At 36.5% G+C, this 23,042-nt stretch overlaps 1 protein-coding gene across 1 annotated transcript; it reads left to right on the top strand.

The window, feature by feature from the left end:
- Positions 1 to 2,506: 2,506 nt before the first annotated feature.
- Or8h7b (olfactory receptor family 8 subfamily H member 7B) lies at positions 2,507 to 3,454 on the top strand. The gene has a single exon (NM_001000562.1). It carries the CDS (start codon positions 2,507 to 2,509, stop codon positions 3,452 to 3,454), a length of 948 nt encoding a protein of 315 aa, NP_001000562.1.
- Positions 3,455 to 23,042: the final 19,588 nt, after the last annotated feature.

The raw sequence follows: 23,042 nt of genomic DNA, 5'->3' as shown, positions 1-23,042 counted from the left end.
AGAGAGAGAGAGAGAGAGAGAGAGAATAAAGCTGTAAATTCTAACTTTAAAACATGGCAAGTGAAATGGAATGAACAAGAAAATATCATCCTGAGTGAGGTGACCCAATCACAGAAAAACACATTTGCTATGTACTCACTGATAAGTGAATATTAGCCCCATAACTGGAACTACCCAAGATATAATCCACAGACCACAGGTAGCTTAAGAAAGATGACCAAAATGCGGATGCTCCTACTCCTTCTTAAAAGGGGGAAATATCCATATGAGGGGGCATGGAAGCAAAGTTTAGAGAAGCAACCGAAGGAATGGCCATTCAGTGCCTTCCCCTCATGTGACCCATATATATATATATATATATATATATATATATATATATATATATATATATATACAGTCACCAAAACTAAATAAGATTGATGAAACTAAAAAAGGACTGCTGAAAGGGATCGGATATAGAGCTCTCCTGAGAGACACATCCAGAGCATGAACAATACAGAGGTCAATGCTTGCACCAAACCGCTGAACTTAGAACAGGACCCCTTGGGGTAAATTAGAAGAAGGATTGAAAGAGTTAAAAGAGTTTGCAACCCCATAAGAACAACAATGCCAACGAACCAGAGCTTCCAGGGACTAAACCACTACCTAAAGATTATATACATAGACTGACCCTGGGCTCCAACTGCATATGTAGTAGAGAATAGACTTTTTGGAGCACCAGTGGAAGGGGAAGCCCTTGGTCTTGCCAAGGTTTTACCCCCATTGCAGGGGAATATGGGGGTCAGTAAGGGGGTTGAATGAGGGGAATACCCATATGGGGGAGGGGGAGGGGGAGGGGAGGGGAAACTTATAGACAGAAAACTGGGAAAGGGAATAACATTTGAAATGTGAGTAAAGAAATATATCTAATTAAAAAATGACAAGATAATAATGTGAATTAGTGTTTAAACATAAATGTCTGTTCAGTTTTGGGTTACTGCAATAACACCACAATGTTCAATAATGCATAGGCATTTTGAAAATTTCTATGCCTTATCAATTCTGACAAACTGTAAGAAAACTATAGCATTATTGATAAAATAGCAAATGTATCACAGAAAATTTTCTTTCTTTCTATAGGAGATAAAATATAACTATTAGATCACTGAAATATGTAAATTATGAATCATGAGCTTATTCAGCAATTCAGTCAATTTAATACACATAGTACATATAAATACGTTCACATATTTTGAATTTGGTAAACCAGAAAAAAAAACTGTTCTTTTCCTGGCTTAATTTGATCTTGAACTTTGTTTCTGAAAGTATGCCAAGTAATTGTGCTTGGAAATTGGCTCCTTCAGATGACATCATATTGAGTGATTCTCAATGTCCTTATATGAGGAACCTTTGAATAATAAATCATGAAGGGAAGGCATAAACTGGCTTGTTTATGCCACAATAATTTTAGGAATCTTTGGAGCCAAAATGTCATTTGACTGAAACCTGAGTAAAATTTGTTTGGTGATTAAATTCACTTTCCAAGTAAAAATAATGAATTCACCAACATGCAATAATAAATGTGTAAAGAAAAAATGCTGCAGTAACAGATATTTTCATATGTTAAGTGGATTTCTTATATTTTTTTAGAAAAATTAGCAGTTGAAACATTTTAAGCATAAATTCTTAAAAGTGATTTTTGTTTGCTAATTCTGAACTTTGGCTCACAGTAAGTATTCTTAAAATTTGGAGGGAAATATAGGTTCTATTAAAATATATCTGTGAACCTATGTCATTTGATAATTTTACAAGTAATTCAGAAGTTTTCCTACTGCGATGGATGGAAAGAGATTATAAAATAAATCGTCATAATTTGAGATTATAGTTTTAGAAGACATTGATTTTCAATTTTCAGGAAGTAAAAAAATCTCATCACACTTCAATTATGTATCATAGAAAAGCCTATTATATTCTTAAAAAGTGAAACATTTATTTGTAATCATAGTCTATTGAAATTAAAGAATAAGTAATTGAAGGTAAATTGTTTATTTTCAATGTTTTTTTGCAATATGTCAAATATTTCAATTAAGTTTGCTCAATTAATAAAAATCAAAAATTACAGAATTATAAATAGACTCTAGGGTCAAAATCTTATTAGGTACTTAGAGGCTCAATTGTGTTAATTATTCTTAACTGCTTTGTTCTTTTTGTGCTATTTGCCTAATCTGAATGAAATATACAGTATATTATCTATACAGTATAATATTTCCTAGAGTCTTAAGGAATTTATTCAGGATGCTACAAAATTCACTAACATTATAAAGTATGCTAATGAATCAAACCCAAGTGATGCTCTATAAATTCATCTATTTGGTCAAGTAAGTTTCTTACAACTGCATACTATAAAATAATATGAAGTTTAAGATATAAAACAATTAAACAAGACATATAAACACATATAGATAAATACTTTTCTGAAATTCAGGCTAAATATTGTTTTTAACTCCTTATTTTAGGACTGTTCACTATGAATGCCTGGAATCATACAACTGAAACTGAATTCATCCTTATGGGACTGACAGGTTCCAAGGAGGTCCAGCTGGTCCTCTCTGTGATGTTTCTCCTGATATATGTGCTCACTGTCCTGGGGAACATAGGCATGATACTGATCATTCGTCTAGATATTCAACTTCACACTCCAATGTACTTTTTCCTCACCCACTTGTCTTGCATTGATCTCTGTTACTCAACTATCATCACACCTAAAACCTTGCAGAACCTGTTGACCTCCATAAAGAATATTTCCTTCATGGGATGCTTTACCCAATTGTTTTTCTTTGCCCTCTTGGTAGCTACTGAATGTTTTATACTCTCCTCAATGGCTTATGACCGCTATGTAGCTATCTGCAACCCTCTACACTACCCAGCTATTATGTCCCCAAGGCTCTCCCATTCTCTCATCACTGTATCCTACATGATTGGAGCTTTGGATTCCTCTGTCACTGTATTTTGCTTAAGCACACTGGATTTTTGCAATTCCAAGGTAATTCATCATTTCTTTTGTGACACATTCCCCATTTTAGCTCTGTCCTGCAGTGATACCTATGGTGCAGAAGCTACTATATTCTATTTAGCTGGTGCTACTTTATTGCTGTCTCTCATCATAATATCCTCATCCTATGTGTCCGTTCTCTCTACAATTTTGAAGATAAATTCTTCTTCAGGTAAGCACAAAGCATTCTCCACTTGTGCCTCACATCTCCTAGGGGTCACTGTTTTTAATGGTACAATGATCTTTACTTATTTAAAGCCAAGTAAGTCCTACTCCTTGGGAAAGGATCAAGTGGCTTCTGTTTTCTATACTGTTGTGATCCCCATGCTGAACCCACTTATTTATAGTCTCAGAAACAAAGAAGTGAAAAGTGCTGCCATTAGAGTCGTGAAGAAGAGAGAGTACACCCAGAAATTAAAATAATATTGTTGCTAAATATTTAAATTCTTTTTTCTATTGTTTGTTCTGGTTCTCTCTTGGCACAAAACTGACAGATTGTTTCTCCTTTTTACTTGTGTGGAGCTTACTTACAAAAATGTAGTTTGGGCATATTTCAGAATGGGACTTTAAAAGTCTATGTCATAATTGGAAATTAAGACATGCACCTTAAATTCTTGCTTTAAATATTTGTGTTCATCAGGACAAATAGCAAGTAATATCAAACATAACTCTATGTAATTATTAAGATAATATAGAATTTAATGTACTATGAAATGCCAGTTATTTGTGTTGGGACACATAATGGTGTCACATTAACATGTATAAATCACCCTTTTTATAATACAAAGTAGTTCATTATATGTCCTATCTGTAGCAAGTGGGTAAAATATAAATGTCAGTTTGCTCATTTCACAAAGTAAATAAGTCCTTGTCAATGTGATTACAAAATTGATATAACATATCGAATAGATTTAAGTCTCTGCTGATTATAATTTAAATATATTGCTAAATCTTTAGGCATAATATGCTTATAGGATATTCACAAATATTTAACTACTTTTAGTTAGTTTACTTTAATTTTTTTTATTTTTTATTTTATTTATTTATTTATTTATTTTTTTTCAGAGCTGGGGACTGAACCCAGGGCCTAGCGCTTGCTAGGCAAGCGCTCTACCACTGAGCTAAATCCCCAACCCCAGTTAGTTTAATCCCAATTAAATAACTTGTACGAAATAAAATCAATATTTCTGAAATTCAAATTTGTGTTAAATTAGTGAAGAAAACTAAATGATAGGAAAATGGTATATTGTAATATTGATGACAATATGGAAAATAGTTATTAAATAAAATAAACTGTCATAATTATTAATATCTGTTCCTATGCTCTTCTGAACAGTTTCAGTGTACACCTGAAAATGTCTGACAAAGCACTAAGTGCATTTCCCCTCCATTTTCTTTTTCAACTTTCTTCACTTACTTAAAAGTCTGATAGTTGACCATCTTTGTCGTTTCAAGCTCTGAGTTGAATGCATTCTCAGTGTGTAGACAGGACTTTACTTGGTACCTTACATTGTACTAGAGCTCATATCTTATTAACACATCAAGTTAGAAGTCTGAATGCTGCAATAACTCCTATATGTACCTGTTAAACTTATAACAGATCATTTGGGATACAGCAAGTAGTGTTTTTTCTGTATGCTGCTGCACTGTCTTTATCTTGTTAATTTGCATTTGTAAAGTGATCAAAATAACTTTGTGAATTAAAAAAATTGACAGAGATTTAAGTGTATTATAAAAACTAAATTATCTAAGGCCTGATACTAACAATGAATTCATGTTTTTTGCACATTATATACAGTAATAAATGTATTTAGTTTGTATACTTATATGAATATGTCATATAATTTGTTTAATGTATCTTTCTATTATTTAAACTTCAGTTTTAAAAATGTAGTTCCAGGGCTGGAGAGATTATTCAGTGGTTAAGAGCATTATCTACTTTTCCAAAGGACACAAGTTTAATTCATAGCACATCATACGGCCACTCAAAACTGTGACTCACATTCTAGGTGACCTGACACTGTCACACACTAAATAAAAATAAAAATAAAAGTTTAAAAAGGAGGATTAATAAAAATTGAATTCCATTCTCTAAGCATTTATCTATTTTTTATCTCTTATAATTATATAAATATGAATTATACATTTGTATATACCTTTACTTAAATATATTTTATTAATTTGAAACTAAACTGACTATCATATATATTCAAGTATGTTTATTTTTACAAACCAGTTTATTCAAATATTGAAGACATATATCTTTATTTTAATTTTTTAAAGAGTAGCAAACTAATATGTTAACAGTTCAGGAAATATTGTTTTTTCTCCAGGTACTATACTGTCTGCACTCAATATTTTGTTATTCTTATTAGTTTATATTTGCGCTTAGTAATAACAGCTACTAAATATTTATAACATTTTTATATTTTATTTGCAATTTTGAGTATGGCTCATATTTCAATCATATACAGTTAACTTTTATTATTGGTATTTACTATGAATTCATTTTTTGAATAAAATATTATTAATATATTATGCGTGCAGATCTAACTTGATGTTTTGTAGTATAACATATTTAGAGGAATGTGATTACATCATTCAACTTTAAATTAAATTCTCCCGATTTTATTCATGTGTTCAGTTTATATTTTTACTCATAAAATAGTGCTGCTCTCAGATTTGGCCAGAGAAATCTCTGTCCTCAGTGGGACAACAGTTAATGCAGAGAGTAAGTAACTGCAGCATGCTCCTCCCTAAAGTGCTCATCTACATTCTGTACAGCTTACTGAGATTGTGATGGTCTTTCCCACTGCCCCTTGTAATTTCCTCCTCTTTCTCCAATCCCTGCTTAGACCACTTTCCTACTAGTGTCCAGTCCCTGTGTGTATATGTGTTTGTATGTTTACAGGTTTTCCACAAGTTTCCACAGCTACTCTGTGCTCATGATTGTGACACCCACAACACAACCAAACATATGTTTTATATTACTCTTCTAATTCCCATAGCTGCCTGTCTTTTACTTGGGCCATGTTGCAAGTGATATTGATGTCTTGGTATTCAGCAGTCACTCTTACCATTTTATAGTTTAGAATCTCTGCATTAACTGTCACCTACAGGAATAAAAAGCTTCTTTGAAAAAGCTGAAAGTGGCACTAAAATATGTGTGTAATCATACACATCTGGAAGCCAGGTGTCCTGTCATATTTTATTTTATGAATTTACTTTACTTGAATTATATGTATTACCATGGCTAGGAAACTTACACTGTATGTGTTAGCAAAAGAAGTCAAAAAATTTGCAACTTTGTGACCCCTATTTTTAATACTATTATTTGTGAATATGAAACAGATGTGCAACTTCTTCTTCATGTGGGTTCCCTAAAATTGCACCTTGTCCTGATTTGACTTGATGTTCCAGGAAAAGTTGGTACTCAGGTGGAGTAGTTATGCTCTGTAATATGGATGAAATGCAAACAAACAAATAAATTAATGGGAAAAAAGACTGTTACAAATAATTTCGCACCAGAGACCATAGTAACCTCAGTATTTTCTCAGGGATCCACTGAAGATTTAAGTGATAGACGTCCTGAGATAGCTGATTTGAAATATCAATCTTTAAGCAACAGATAATATTAACTTTAAGAAATGGAAGCGATGAGACCATAAAGGATGAACATTACACGTGTTGTTATATCTTGTTTCTTTTCTAGTAAAGGCATATGGCATGACTTAATCAATAAATAAAATGTTATAATTCAATCTTAAAGTAGACAGTTGAGCTGTCGTCTATTTTATAATAAATGTTTGGAACATTTATATAATAAGATTGCAGAATAAAATCTATACTATACTTTATGTAGTTTATATGTGTTATTTAATTTAATCTGTATATGCTTACATATTATATCTTCCATGGATAAATTCTTGAATACCTTAGCCAATTCAGCAGAAATATGATCAGTTAGTAAACTGAGGAAGCAACCAACATTTTCTCTTGATTCTAATCAAATTGTGTTTCATAAGAAAGTTAAAACACAGGAGAATTTTGAAACTGTAATGATAGTTTTACGTCATAAAATGTTTAAATATATAGATTGAATTGAATCTACAAATCAAGTCATATTATATGAAATAAACAGATTACCTATTTTTATGAAGGCTGTTGATCTCAAAAGCTGGGATTCAAGTTATTTATTCCAATACTCAGGTATAAAAAAACCCTCTATAATGCCCTTTTCCCGTATTTATGCTATATTTTCATATAAAAATAACATATAGTTTCATTTTTTTCATTTTTTAAGTAGGGATTTCCACAGAGGGTCTTGGACATATATGGAAGATGCTCTGCCTTTGACTTAATATTTTTTATTATTTATTTATTTATTTATTTATTTATTTATTTATTTATTTACACTCCAGATTTAATTCCTCTCTGGTCCACCCTCCAACTTTCCACATCCCATATGTACTCCTTCACCTTGTCTCCACAGGATGTCCTCACCACACCCACCTCACCAAACCTCTAAACTTCCTGAGGCCTTCAGTCTCTTGAGGGTTAGGTGTATCTTCTGTGATTGAATTGAGATCTGGGAGTCCTCTGCTGTATATGTGTTGGGGACCTCATATCAGCTGGTTTATGCTGCCTGGTTGGTGATCCAGTGTTTGAGAAATCTCGGGGTCTAGGTTAATTGACTTTGCTGGTCCTCCTACAGGGTCAACTTTCTCCTCAGTTTCCTCCAGCTTTTCCATAATTCAATCACAAAGGGGTCAGTAGTTGCTGTTCATTGATTGGGTGCAACTATACACTTCTGACCCTTTAAGTTGCTTGTTGTGTCATTTGGAGAGCAGTAATGTTAGGACTGCTTTATCATGCAGTTAGTGAGCACCCCATAGACTCAGTAATGATGTCATGTCCTGGGGCCGCCCTTTGAGCAATATCCCCCTTTCAACCTGTTGCTGGACTTTCTTTTCCTCGGGCTCTTCTCCTTTTCAATCCCTAAATTTCTTTCAGATAGTAACAATTATTGATCAGAATTTTGACTGTAGGATAGCAATCCCATCACTCACTTGATGACCTGTCTTTCTGCTGGAGGTGGGCTCAACAAGTTCCTTCTCCGCACTACACGGTATTTCCTCTAGACCACCTCCCTTTGAATCCTGAGTTTCTCATCTCCCAGATATCTGGTATATTCTGGAGGGGACTCCCAACCTATTTTTCCCCAGTGTAGCCTGTTTCTATTCTTTCTGCTGGCCTTCAATTGGTCATTCTCCCGCACTCAATAACAGATCATGTTTTCTTCTCTAATCCACCTCACCTTGTCCCCTGTCCCTCCCTCCCTCCCACCCTGTGATTACTGCCTTTCCCCTCACAATTGGAATTGAGGTGTCCTCACTTGGGCCCTTCATCTATCCATCTTTTTGGGTTCTGTGGACTTGGGTATTCTGTACTTTTTTCTCTCTTTGGCTAATATCCACATTAGTGAGTACGTGCATGCATATGTTAGTTGGGTGTTAGTTGCCTCGCTCAGGATGATATTTATTAGTTCCATCCATTTGCCTGCAAAACTCAGGATGTCCTTGTTCTTAATAGCTGAGTAGTATTCCAAGTTCATTTACATAGTGGAATACTATTCAGCTATTTTTCTTTTATCTTGAGCCAAATCATGATTAATTGCCATAGGTTCGCTTGAGATTTCATTTCCATCATCTTAACAACTTGAGAATCTTAAGTTATATATATTCCTGATGCAAGAGACCAAACATTTATTTGTATTTTTTTCTATTTTAAATATATGAATATTTTGCCTGCATGTATGTTTGTACTATACATGCATGGAACTGAAGGAGATAAGAAGATGGAATCAGATAACTGGAATTTGACGCTACAGATGATTGTAGGCTGCCATGTGTGTACTTGGAGCTATTTTAGTTTTCAGGAAGAGCAGCTCTTGACTACAGAGCTATTTCTAGCCAAAAAAAAAATTAAAACAGCCATCCCTTTATCTCAGGTATTGCTGATTTGTTTTCCTTAAAAATTGTGATACTACAGATATTTACTGAAAAGTTTATGAGACCTAAATATAATTATATATGTAATGAGTGTGCTCAATATCTAGTATAATACACATAAGTATGTATTATTTATTATATAGGAGGAATATTTCTTCTATGTCCATTGGGTATTGAGTTATTTGAAAATTAAATTTCAAAGACAACTTTAACTGGAAAAAAACTCCAACATCCTTTTATATTTTGCATGATATGGGTGCTTACATATTTTGCTTGGTATTTGATGAAGAATGGGACAGGAAAAGTGCTTATAATTACACTAGGAATTGTAATCAAATGATGGTTAGCAGAAGATGGGCATATCACAATGTCTATATGCTCAGATATTTGCACGCCTTTGTTAAAGGAGTTTTCTTGAGAAGAAGCAAGGATTTTAATGGGAACTCAAAGGAAACCTTTTCAGGAAGTAGAAAAGAACATTTCCTTATGACAATTCTGCACTCAGAATTTACTTATGTCAAAGTGATATTTCTAGTTCCTGTATTATTTTGATAGGGAAGGATATTACTACTTTTTATGGCTTTATGTGAGACCAAGCTTCTATATCTGTAGTTATGTATGAACAATTATTATTAAGTGAGCATTGGAGCAAAATAGACATTTGTCAAACTTTTATCATAAGGTCAACTAACCTAAGAGCATGTGCTTATGTTAAGATCATTGTACAAGAGCAAAATGCAAATAAAATCTATACTGAGACCCAGTGCTATTTATTGGTCACAAACTTTAACTAAGAAATGAAACATCAAAGAAAGCTGGGAAGGATTAAGGCCAATACTTTTGATTGCTTGTGTTTGTGTGTGTGTGTGTGTGTGTGTGTGTGTGTGTGTGTGTGTGTGTGTGTGTGTGTTTGAAATGTACGGCAGTGAAGATACTTTAGTACTTTCTATGTAGCTTCCTCAAATGACAAGAAGAGAAGGTCAGTATTATGATCCTAAAATAGAAACCCAAATATACCCAAGTAAAAGGTAGAACATACCTTAGAGAGAATCACACTCATTTAACACATCACAGTAAACAAGGATTGGAAGCAGCCTAGGTACCCATGAAGAGGTGTGAGTAAACAAAATATTTCTCATATACAGTGTGCAATAATCTTCAGAAATTAAATGGACAAATACTGATGATTGTTTTAAAAGTTGTGGGAATGAAGATCATTAAATTAAGTGAAAATAACCAGACAAAAAAGCAAGTGTCATATGTTTTTACTTACATATGAAATCTGAAAAAAAGAGTTTCAGGACTTATTATCTGAACAAGATAATCCAGGTTGAGGAATGAGAGTGAGACCGAAAAGTAGAAAGATAATATTATCAGAATAAAATACATACCACTGTAAAAATAATGATGAATTAAGTGAAAACTAAATAAAAGAAAAGTAAAATTTTCTACTTCCTAAGGAGTGACAGAAAAAGAAATTTAAACTTAATAGTAAACATAATTCTTGAGAGGAGGAAGAAAAAAGACAAATTATATAATAAACATAAATATATGGAGAGAGAGAGAGAGAGAGAGAGAGATGATAGACAGATGATAGAGATGACATAGAGAGAGACAAAGGCACAGAAGGAGACAGACAGTTAGAGTGAGTTATAAGGAAAGGCCATTTAGAGACCGCCCCACCTAGGGATCCATTCCATCAGCAGAAACCAAACCCAGACACTATTACTGATACCAAGAAGTACTTGCTGACAAGAACCTTATATAGCTGTCTCCTGAGAGGCTTTGCCAGAGCCTGAGAAATACAGATGTGAGTGCATGCAGCCCAACAATGGAATAAGCAAAGAGACCCCAATGGAGAAGTTACCTCAAGGACAGAAGGAGCTGAAGAACAACAAAATCTACCAATCAGAGCCCCCAACACTCCCAAGGACTAAACCACCAACCAAAGATTTCATGTTTGGGTACCCATAGCTCCAGCTGGATATGCAGCAGAGGATTGCCTTATCAGGCATCACTGGAAGTAGAGCTCCTTCATCCTGGGGAGGTTTGATGACACAGGTTAAGGAAATAGTATGGCACTGAGGCAGGAGTGTTTAGGCAGGTGGCAGAGCACCCTCATGGAGCCAGGGGATAGGGAAGGAGGATGGGGGTTTGTAGAGTGGAAACTTGGAAGGGAAATAACATTTAAAAAGTCAATAAATAAAATAACAAATGAAAAACAGCTAAACAGAATTCTCAACAAAGAAATTGCCTTTAATCTCATTACAAAAACAAATTTGGCAAAAAAAAGAGAGAAAGTAAATTTTAAGTAACAGTTTAAATATGCTGAGGTATGGGATTTATTATTGTTGCAATTCACAATGATCCCTAAATAAACTTAAATTTCTGTTGACACTACTAGTAAGATATATGGCTTGTCAACATGAAGTAATTTAAATATGATCAACATTGAGATGTATTAGAAAAGTTGACCTAATAATTCTTCCTCATGTGAGCAGACGATTCCAGTCTTCTGGAGTTACATTTACACAGAAGGTCCATGTTGTTGTCCTTTTTATATATTTTTCTCCCAGGTAGTACATCTAAAATACAGTTTCCCTTCCCTCCAGTCCCTTCTTACACCATGTTCTCTTTCCTCTTGATCCATTTACCTTTACCTCCTCTCAGGACAAAAAAAAGCCTTTCTAGGGATATCAACTAAATATGCAATAAGAAGCTGGAATAAGACCAGACACATATTATCACAGCAAGGTTAGATGAGTCAAAAAAGTTGGAAGAAAAGGATCTCAAAAATAAAGCATACAAGAATATGAGACAGCCACTGATCCCACTGTTATGAATCCCACAAGAACACTGGATTACACAACCACAACTTATATCGAGACCTAGTTCAGGACAATACAGATTCCTTGATATCTGTGAACCCATTTGAGTACAGGTCAATTGATTTTTTTAATTGGATATTTTTTATTTACATTTCCAATGTTATTCCCCTTCCAGTTTTTCCAACTGTAAGCCTCCTTTCATCCTCCCTCCTCTTCTTCTATAAAGCTATTTGCCTCCCCAACCATCACCCTTCCCGCCCAGGCCCTGACATCCCACTACACTGGGCAGGTCCAACCTTAGCAGGACCAAGGGCTTCTCCTTCCATTGGTGTCTAACAAAGCCATCCTTAGCTACATATGCAGCTGGAGCCATGGGTGAGTACATATATAGTCTTTGGGTAGTGCTTTAGTCCCTGAGAGTTCTGGTTGGTTGGCATTGTTGTTCTTTAGGGCTGAAAGTCCCTTCAGCTCTTTCCATCCTTTTTCTAATTCCTCCAACGGGGTCCCCATTCTCACTTTTCTGTCTCTGTGGTGTCTCTGTTGATATCTGTTACGTTTCAGTCCCATATGTCCTGCAGGTGAGAGGTTTTGTAACTGTGCTGGTATTCCAATCCCTCTACTAGAGGCCATCTCTGGGTACCGATGATTGTTGGTTCAAGCTTCATATCCTCCATTGCTGCAAGTTTTCACTAGTGTAACCCTCATAGATTCCATGGAGTTTCCATTGTACTAGATTTCTACCACAGTCCAGAAATGCCCACCTATCCCAGTTGTCTATACTATTATTCATACCTCTGACACATGTGATCCTCCTGTTCTTATTCCCACCCACCCGCAGTTTTCTAGCAAAATGTAGTATATTTTTCCTTTCCAAGGAAGATCATTGCTTTCCCCTTGATTGCTTCCTTGTTACTTATTGCCTCTGGGTCTGTGGATTATAGTGTGATTTTTCGTTGCTTTACCTCTAATATCCACTTATAATTGAGTACATACCATGTTTGTCTTTCTGGGTTTTGTTACCTCACTCAGGATATTTCTTTTTAGTTCTGTCCATTATATGAATCTACTATTTTTAAAAAATCCAGTCTTTGTTTAATAGAAGGGCATCTAGTTACTTTCAGGTTCTGGCTGTCATGAAAAAAAGCAGCTTTAACATAGTTGAGAAAGTGTTCTCATTGTAGGATGGAGCATCCTTTGTGTAAATGCTCGGGAGTGATAAGATTCACTTTTGAAATAGAATTGTTTCCAAATTAAATGATAACGTGTCATTTTTTCCAAGTGGCTGTACAAGTTTGAACTCCCATCAACATTGGCAGAGTGTTCCCATGCTACACATCCTCACTAGCTGTCATGTTTGTTTTTGGTCATAGTCATTGACTGATGAAAAATTGAATATCAAAGATGTTCCACATTTCCTGGATGGCTAAGGATGTTGAACACCTTGATAGCTAAACTATGAGATTGATTATATCCATGTCTTGGAGCCTGTAACTTTTCTCCTTTGGGTTGGGTATAAAGCAGTTGCTTTGTTTATCACAATTTGCATGTTGTTTTTAAATCGGCTAATTATCTTGTCTGATCATTATCAACTATAATTTTCTCATAAATTGCATTATTCTCAAAAAAGTTGATCAAATGTGTGATTCTCAAGTGTATGACTTATGTGAAACTAACACTATTAACTATACCTGTACCAATACCATGCAAGTTTTATTACTGATGCTCTGTAATACAACTTGAGGTTATGGATAGTGAGTCCCCGAGAAGTTCTTTTTTTTTTCCTTTTTTTTTTTTCAGAGCTGGGGACCGAACCCAGGGCCTTCTGCTTGCTAGGCAAGCGCTCTACCACTGAGCTAAATCCCCAACCCCGAGAAGTTCTTTTATTGTTGAGAATACTGTAGCTGTCTTCAGACAGATGAGAAAAGGCTACAAGATCCCAATAAAGATTGTTGTGAGCCACCATGTGATTGCTGGTAATTGAACTCAGGACCTCTGGAAGAGCAGTCAGTGCCCGTGTTTTCTGTTATTCCAAAAACAATTAAAAATTCTTCTTTCTAACTTTATGAAAGGTTGAGTTAGAATTTTGAAGGGGATTGCATGAATCTGTACAATGCTTTTGGCAAGATGGACTCTTACTATATTAATCCTGCCAATTCAGAGGATAGAAGATCTTTGCATCCTGAGACCTTAATTTTTATCTCGGACACTTAAAGTTTTTGTTATACAGAGCTTTCACTTGCTTGGTTAGTGTCACACCAAGGTATTTTATATTACTTATGAATATAGTGAAATGTGCCAGTTCATTAATATTTTTCTCAGCCTGTTTACCCTTTGAATAGAAGAAGGCTACTGATTTATTTGAATAAATTTTATAACCAGGCACTTTGCTGAAGTAGTTTATCAGATGTAGGAGTTATCTGGTGAAATTTTGGGGTTAATTAATTATACTATCATATAATCTGCAAATAGTGATATTTTGACTTCTTCCTTTCTAACTTGTATCATTTTGACCTCCTCTCGTTGTCTGATTCCTTTGGTTAGGACATTGAATATTATATTAAAGATGTAGGGAGAGAGTGGACAGCCTTGTCTAGTTTCTGATTTTAGTGGGAATGTTTCAAGTTTCTTTCCATTTAGTTTGATGTTGACTACTGGTTTTGTGTATATTGCTTGTACTATGTATATGCCTTGGGTTCCTGATCTGTCCAAGTGTTTTACCATAAAACGGTGCTGAATTACATCAAATGCTTTCTCAGTACTTGATCTTTTTACAAAGGAGGTAAAAAAAAATGCAGTGGAAAAAAGACATCACTTTAAACAAATGGTGCTGGTTCAACTGGTGGTCAACAAATAGAAAAATGAAATTCATTCCATTCTTATCCACATATCCAAAGCTGAATTCTAAGTGGATTAAAGACCTCAACATAAAACCAGAAACACTAAATCTAATAGAAGAGAAAGTGGGGAAGAGCCTCAAAAACATGGACACAGAGGAAATTTTCTTAACAGAACACCAAGGGCTTATGCTTTAACATCCACAATCAACAAATGGGACCTCATAAAATTTTAGAGCTTCGGGTTGGGGATTTAGCTCAGTGGTAGAGCCCTTGCCTAAGAAGCGCAAGGCTCTGGGTTCGGTCCCCAGCTCCGGAAAAAAAAAGTTTAAAAATTTTAGAGCTTCTATAAGCCTTTTAAAGGACACTGTCAATAGGACAAAACAGCCACCCACAGAATGGGAAAGGATCTTTTCCAATCCTATATCTTATTGATGGCTAATATTCAACATATACAAAGAACTCAAGAAGTTAGACCCCAGAGATCCAAATAAAACTATTAAAAATGGTGTACAGTGCTAAACAAAGAATTCTGAACTGAAGAATATCGAATGGTCTAGAATCACCTAAAGAAATGTTTAACATCTTTAGTCATCAGGGAAATGCATATGAAAACACCTGGCAAAATGGTTAACATTAAAACTAAGGTGACAGCAGATGCTGGCAAGGATGTGGAGAAAGAGGAACACTAGTCCATTGTTGCTGGGATTGCAGACTGGTACTTCCACTCTGGAAATCAGTCTGGTGTTTTTTCTGAAAATAGGACATAGTACTATCTGATGACCTAGCTATACCACTCCCGGGCCCATACCCAAAAGATTCTCCAAGATATAACAAGGAAACATGTCTACTATGTTCATAGCAGCATTATTTATAATAGCCAGAAGCTGGAAAGAATCCAGATATCCTTCAACAGAGGAATGGATTTAAAAAAATGTGGTACATTTACACAATGGAGTACTATTTAGATACTAAAAACAACTTCATGAAATTCTTATACAAATGGACTGAACTAGCAGATTTCATCCTGAGTGAGGTTGCCCAGTTCCAAAAGAACACATATGGTATGTACTCACTGATAACTGGATATTATCCCAAAAGCTCAGAACTGTTGTGGTAAAAATAAAAAAGGAGCACGACTGGTTCCTACAAATCACAGCTCCATGTGGGCCCACTGGTTCTCTTTTATCCAGCCGGTCACTCCCTGCCATTAGTTCTTGCACTGTAGTGCCATATAGAACTAACATTAATTTATATTAGTGGCAGATGGTTTCAGTGTGGCATCATGCCACCTTAGTCTAGCAATCTTCTTGCCCCAACGGTTTCTCAGCTTCCATTACTTGTTGCCGTGGTCAGCCCTGACCAACTGAGAACTCTGGTCACAGCTCCCTGGTAAACTCAAGACTCAACATACTGTAAACTAACAATCACATGTCTATGTTTAATTTTTAATCCATAATACATTCACACAATGAATTCACTGCCAATTAATAAAGTTAAAACTGTCCACATAGACAAGGTAAAATTGACCTAGTACACCTGGATCTTGATCATCTTGTTCTGTCATCTCTATTCTGATTTCCTCACTTCCATCCTCCTCTCTCCTTCCTAGACTTTTCCCCTGCCTAGCCTTCTTTCTCATCCAATGATAGGCTTTATCTTATGCTGGACCTTCCTTGTTGCATAATAAAATCATCCTACACAGAACACCCAAGATTCAATTTACAGACCCTATGAAGCTCAAAAAAAGGAAGATCAATATGTGGTTGCTTCAGCCCATCTTAGAATGGAGAACAAAATACTCAAAGAACATAGAGTGTGGGAGGAACTTGGGAGGAAGAGTATAGGCAACGGGGGACAAAAGCAGGGTCCTGGATCAGGTATGGTAGGAGATGATATTCAGGCAGTCAGGAATTTGAACAGAGGTGTGTATCAATGGAGTAGGGGAAACTTGGGGTAGCCACAAGCAAGTCCAATATGCAAGGAAAGCAAGAGGCTCCCAGAACACAACAGGATTAAGATTAACTGAATTGACCAACAAAGGGGAGGGAGAACCTCTAGAGATCATATTTAGAGTTTAGGCAAGCCCCTGGTTGGGGGATGGAGCCTCCCACTCATCTCCAAATTTTTAACCCTGAATTGATCCACTCTAAAGGAAATATGGAGACAAAGTGTAGATAAGAGAGTATAGGAAAGACCATTCACCTTAGAACCTATCTCATTTATAGATAACAAACCCAGATACAACTGGGATGACAAGAAGTATTTGCTGGTAGAAGTCAGATATAGCCTTCTCCTGAAAGGCTATGCCAGAATCTGACAAATATAGAGGCAGATATTTGTAGCCAACCATTGAACTGAGTATGTTTTCACCAATGGAGAACTTAGTTACGGCAATGATTGAAGGAGCTGAAGGTAAACACCCCACACACTTTCTGTGCCACCCCACAGGAAGAAGCACAATATGAACCAACCAGACTCTCCAGAGCTCCCAGAAAGTAAACCACAAAACAAAGTGTAGACATGGAGAGTCTGGCATCAATGTGGAGGAGGGTCCTTTGGTCCAGTGAAGGTTAGATGTTCCAGTGTAGGGAAATGCTAGGGCAGGGAAGCAGGAGTGGGTTGATGGGTGTTTGAGTACCCTCATAGAAGCAGGGGGAAGTGGGATCACATATGGGGTTTCTAGAGGGGAAACCAGGAAAGGAGACAACATTTGAAATAGAAAAAAAAAAGAAAATATCTGATAACAAAAGAGAAAATTGCAAAAGAGTAAATAAATGTGTATGCACTTATGCATTAAAAATCCCCTTTACACCTTTAAACTATATCCTAAGATTTTGACATAATTATTCTTGTTAAGGAAGTTAGAGGAAAATTAATTTCAAAATGAAATAAATCAAGATTCATAAGAATATCTTATTCTTGTTTCTTATCTACTTATGCTGAATTTTAGAAAATGATATTAAATGAAATATTTCACCTTTTATAAAACCATGGTTTAAGTTCATTTTATTCCTTTCATTTTTTATTTTTGATATTATAATATAATACCTTACTTATACGTTGCAATTGATCTCTATAAAATTCTCCCACATACTTCTCCTTGCTCAATTTTAAATTCATGACCTATTTACTCCATTGACCTTTCTTTCCTTTCTTCCCATATATATGTAAATACTCCTATATACAACTAGTTGAGTTTATATTATGATAATTATACTTACTATTTTTAGAGTTAATCATTTCATATTGGATAACCAATTGGTGTGTTCTTACCTATGGAAGACTATTTCTCCAGTTCAAAGTTCTTGAGTTATTTAGTAGTTAATCCCATGAGGTATTTACCCTGTTCATTTAAGTATGTCTATTGTTATCCTTGTTCAGCTAATAATTAGACAGGTTAATCTGATTTTGTCGTATGAACTTAGCTTTCACTGCTAAACTAACTTTAAAAGGTTTATTAATTTCAGATTTACCTTTTATTTTTCACTATATAAAGAATTAGCAAGTTTCAGAAATGTCCCATGCCAGCATAGTAAAATTGAGAACAGAATGAAGTATTATCCATCCCTAGGATGCATTAAATGTGTTTATCATGTAGAGAATGTAAGTTCATAGAGTAAATGCATCAATTAAAGCAATTATAATAAGAGTAAAGTATGTTTTACCATGGTCACAGACACATAAATATTGAATACAAAGAAAATTAAAAGAGAATAAAAGTGGTTCCAAAGATAGCCACATAATACTGGAAGAAATTCAAGATAACTACAAAACATAAAGCAATAATGGATATAAAAATCACAAAGGGAATCAACCCAGGAAATAGAAAACCTAAGAAAGCTATTAGGAGTCATAGATGCAAGCATCACCAATAGAATCTCAGGTGCAGGAGATATCAGGAGTAAGTGGGTGGTTGAAATTTAAATAAATAAAATATCCAATTAAAAAGGATGATACTACAGAAAATTTTGAAAACAACAGTCATAGAAAAATGTGAAATGCAAAAAGCTTCTAACCCAAATAATCCAGGACACAATGAGGAGATCAAATCTAAGGATAAAAGGTATAGAAGTCAGCAAAAGTTCCCAACTTAAAGGGCCAGTTAATATCGTCAATAACATTATAAAAGAAATGTTCCGGCCCAGGAGCAGCAGGACCCCTGCCTGAGACACCGCTGGAACCTGAAGGAAACAGACCGGATAAACAGTTCTCTGCACCCAAATCCCGTGGGAGGGAGAGCTAAACCCTCAGAGAGGCAGACAAGCCTGGGAAACCAGAAGAGATTGCTCTCTGCACACACATCTAGGACGCCAGAGGAAAACACCAAAGGCCATCTGGAACCCTGGTGCACTGAAGCTCCCAGAAGGGGCGGCGCATATCTTCCTGGTTGCTGCCGCTGCAGACACCCCGTAGGCAGCACCCCACGAGCGAACTTGAGCCTCGGGACCACAGGAAAGACCAACTTTTCTGCTGCAAGAAAGCTGCCTGGTGAGCTCGGGACACACGGAGGCAGAATTCCTCTAGGACCGGGCACGACCTGTGTTTACCGGAAGTCCCACACCCGTGGATCCCGGCCCGCAGCAGCTCTCTGCTCCCAGACCCCGTGAGAGAGAGACCCAACCGCCTAGTCAGGTGGGGACTCCTGAGGCTGCAGAGCGGAAGAGACCACCAACACTGCCCACCCCTGCCCACATCCCTGGCCCAAGAGGAAACTGTATAAGGAATCTGGGCTCCCGTGGGGGAGGGCCCAGGAGCGGCAGGACCCCTGCCTGAGACACCGCCGGAACCTGAAGGAAAGAGACCGGATAATCAGTTTCTGCACCCAAAACCCGTGGGAGGGAGAGCTAAACCTTCAGGGAGGTAGACAAGCCTGGGAAACCAGAAGAGACTGCTCTCTGCACACACATCTCGGACGCCAGAGGAAAACACCAAAGGCCATCTGGAACCCTGGTGCACTGAAGCTCCCGGAAGGGGCGGCACATATCTTCCTGGTTGCTGCCTCTGCAGAGAGCCCACGCGCAGCACCCCACGAGCGAACTTGAGCCTCGGGACCACAGGTAAGACCAACTTTTATGCTGAAAGAAAGCTGCCTGGTGAGCTTGGGACACAGGCCAACAGGAAAATCTGAAGACCTGTAGAGAGGAAAAACTACACGCCTGAAAGCAGAACACTCTGTCCCCATAACTGACTGAAAGAGAGGAAAACAGGTCTACAGCACTCCTGACACACAGGCTTATAGGACAGTCTAGCCACTGTCAGAAATAGCAGAACAAAGTAACACTAGAGGTAATCTGATGGCGAGAGGCAAGCGCAGGAACCCAAGCAACAGAAACCAAGACTACATGGCATCATGGGAGCCCAAATCTCCCACCAAAACAAACATGGAATATCCAAACACACCAGAAAAGCAAGATCTAGTTTCAAAATCATATTTGATCATGATGCTGGAGGACTTCAAGAAAGACGTGAAGAACTCCCTTAGAGAACAAGTAGAAGCCTACAGAGAGGAATCGCAAAAATGCCTGAAAGAATTCCAGGAAAACATAAATAAACAAGTAGAAACCCATAGAGACGAGACACAAAAATCCCTGAAAGAATTCCAGGAAAACACAATCAAACAGTTGAAGGAATTAAAAATGGAAATAGAAGCAATCAAGAAAGAACACATGGAAACAACCCTGGATATAGAAAACCAAAAGAAGAGACAAGGAGCTGTAGATACAAGCTTCACGAACAGAATACAAGAGATGGAAGAGAGAAACTCAGGAGCAGAAGATTCCATAGAAATCATTGACTCAACTGTCAAAGATAATGTAAAACAGAAAAAGCTTCTGGTCCAAAACATACAGGAAATCCAGGACTCAATGAGAAGATCAAACCTAAGGATAATAGGTATAGAAGAGAGTGAAGACTCCCAGCTCAAAGGACCAGTAAATATCTTCAACAAAATCATAGAAGAAAACTTCCCTAACCTAAAAAAAGAGATACCCATAGACATACAAGAAGCCTACAGAACTCCAAATAGATTGGACCAGAAAAGAAACACCTCCCGTAACATAATTGTCAAAACACCAAACGCACAAAATAAAGAAAGAATATTAAAAGCAGTAAGGGAAAAAGGTCAAGTAACATATAAAGGCAGACCTATCAGAATCACACCAGACTTTTCGCCAGAAACTATGAAGGCCAGAAGATCCTGGACTGATGTCATACAGACCCTAAGAGAACACAAATGCCAGCCCAGGTTACTGTATCCAGCAAAACTCTCAATTAACATTGATGGAGAAACCAATATATTCCATGACAAAACCAAATTTACACAATATCTTTCTACAAATCCAGCACTACAAAGGATAATAAATGGTAAAGCCCAACATAAGGAGGCAAGCTATACCCTAGAAGAAGCAAGAAACTAATCGTCTTGGCAACAAAACAAAGAGAATGAACGCACACAAACATAACCTCACATCCAAATATGAATATAACGGGAAGCAATAATCACTATTCCTTAATATCTCTCAACATCAATGGCCTCAACTCCCCAATAAAAAGAATTATATTAACAAACTGGATACGCAACGAGGACACTGCATTCTGCTGCCTACAGGAAACACACCTCAGAGACAATGACAGACACTACCTCAGAATGAAAGGCTAGAAAACAACTTTCCAAGCAAATGGTCAGAAGAAGCAAGCTGGAGTAGCCATTCTAATATCAAATAAAATCAATTTTCAACTAAAAGTCATCAAAAAAGATAAGGAATGACACTTCATATTCATCAAAGGAAAAATCCACCAAGATGAACTCTCAATCCTAAATATCTATGCCCCAAATACAAGGGCACCTTCATACGTAAAAGAAACCTTACTAAAGCTCAAAACACACATTGCACCTCACACAATAATAGTGGGAGATTTCAACACCACACTCTCATCAATGGACAGATCATGGAAACAGAAATTAAACAGAGATGTAGACAGACTAAGAGAAGTCATGAGCCAAATGGACTTAACGGATATTTATAGAACATTCTATCCTAAAGCAAAAGGATATACCTTCTTCTCAGCTCCTCATGGTACTTTCTCCAAAATTGACCATATAATTGGTCAAAAACCGGGCCTCAACAGGTACAGAAAGATAGAAATAATGCCATGCGTGCTATCAGACCACCACGGCCTAAAACTGGTCTTCAATAACAATAAGGGAAGAATGCCCACATATACGTGGAAATTGAACAATGCTCTACTCAATGATAACCTGGTCAAGGAAGAAATAAAGAAAGAAATTAAAAACTTTTTAGAATTTAATGAAAATGAAGGTACAACATACCCAAACTTATGGGACACAATGAAAGCTGTGCTAAGAGGAAAACTCATAGCGCTGAGTGCCTGCAGAAAGAAACAGGAAAGAGCATATGTGAGGAGCTTGACAGCACACCTAAAAGCTCTAGAACAGAAAGAAGCAAATACACCCAGGAGGAGTAGAAGGCAGGAAATAATCAAACTCAGAGCTGAAATCAACCAAGTAGAAACAAAAAAGGACCATAGAAAGAATCAACAGAACCAAAAGTTGGTTCTTTGAGAAAATTAACAAGATAGATAAACCCATAGCCAGACTAACAAGAGGACACAGAGAGTGCGTCCAAATTAACAAAATCAGAAATGAAAAGGGAGACATAACTACAGATTCAGAGGAAATTCAAAATATCATCAGATCTTACTATAAAAGCCTATATTCAACAAAACTTGAAAATCTTCAGGAAATGCACAATTTCCTAGAGAGATACCAGGTATCGAAGTTAAATCAGGAACAGATAAACCAGTTAAACAACCCCATTACTCCTAAGGAAATGGAAGCAGTCATTAAAGGTCTCCCAACCAAAAAGAGCCCAGGTGCAGACAGGTTTAGTTCAGAATTCTATCAAACCTTCATAGAAGACCTCATACCGATATTATCCAAACTATTCCACAAAATTGAAACAGATTGATCACTACCGAATACCTTCTACGAAGCCACAATTACTCTTATACCTAAACCACACAAAGACACAACAAAGAAAGAGAACTTCAGACCAATTTCCCTTATGAATATCGACGCAAAAATACTCAATAAAATTCTGGCAAACCGAATTCAAGAGCACATCAAAACAATCATCCACCATGATCAATTAAGCTTCATCCCAGGCATGCACGGATGGTTTAATATACGGAAAACCATCAGTGTGATCCATTATATAAACAAACTGAAAGAAGAGAACCACATGATCATTTCATTAGATGCTGAGAAAACATTTGACAAAATTCACCACCCCTTCATGATAAAAGTCCTGGAAAG

Source organism: Rattus norvegicus, chromosome 3 (genome assembly GCF_036323735.1).
Source record: "Rattus norvegicus strain BN/NHsdMcwi chromosome 3, GRCr8, whole genome shotgun sequence".
NCBI classification, from domain to species: Eukaryota; Metazoa; Chordata; class Mammalia; order Rodentia; family Muridae; genus Rattus; species Rattus norvegicus.
The sequence above is the reverse complement of the archived record's forward strand: the minus strand, read 5'-3'. Positions and strand labels throughout refer to the sequence as shown.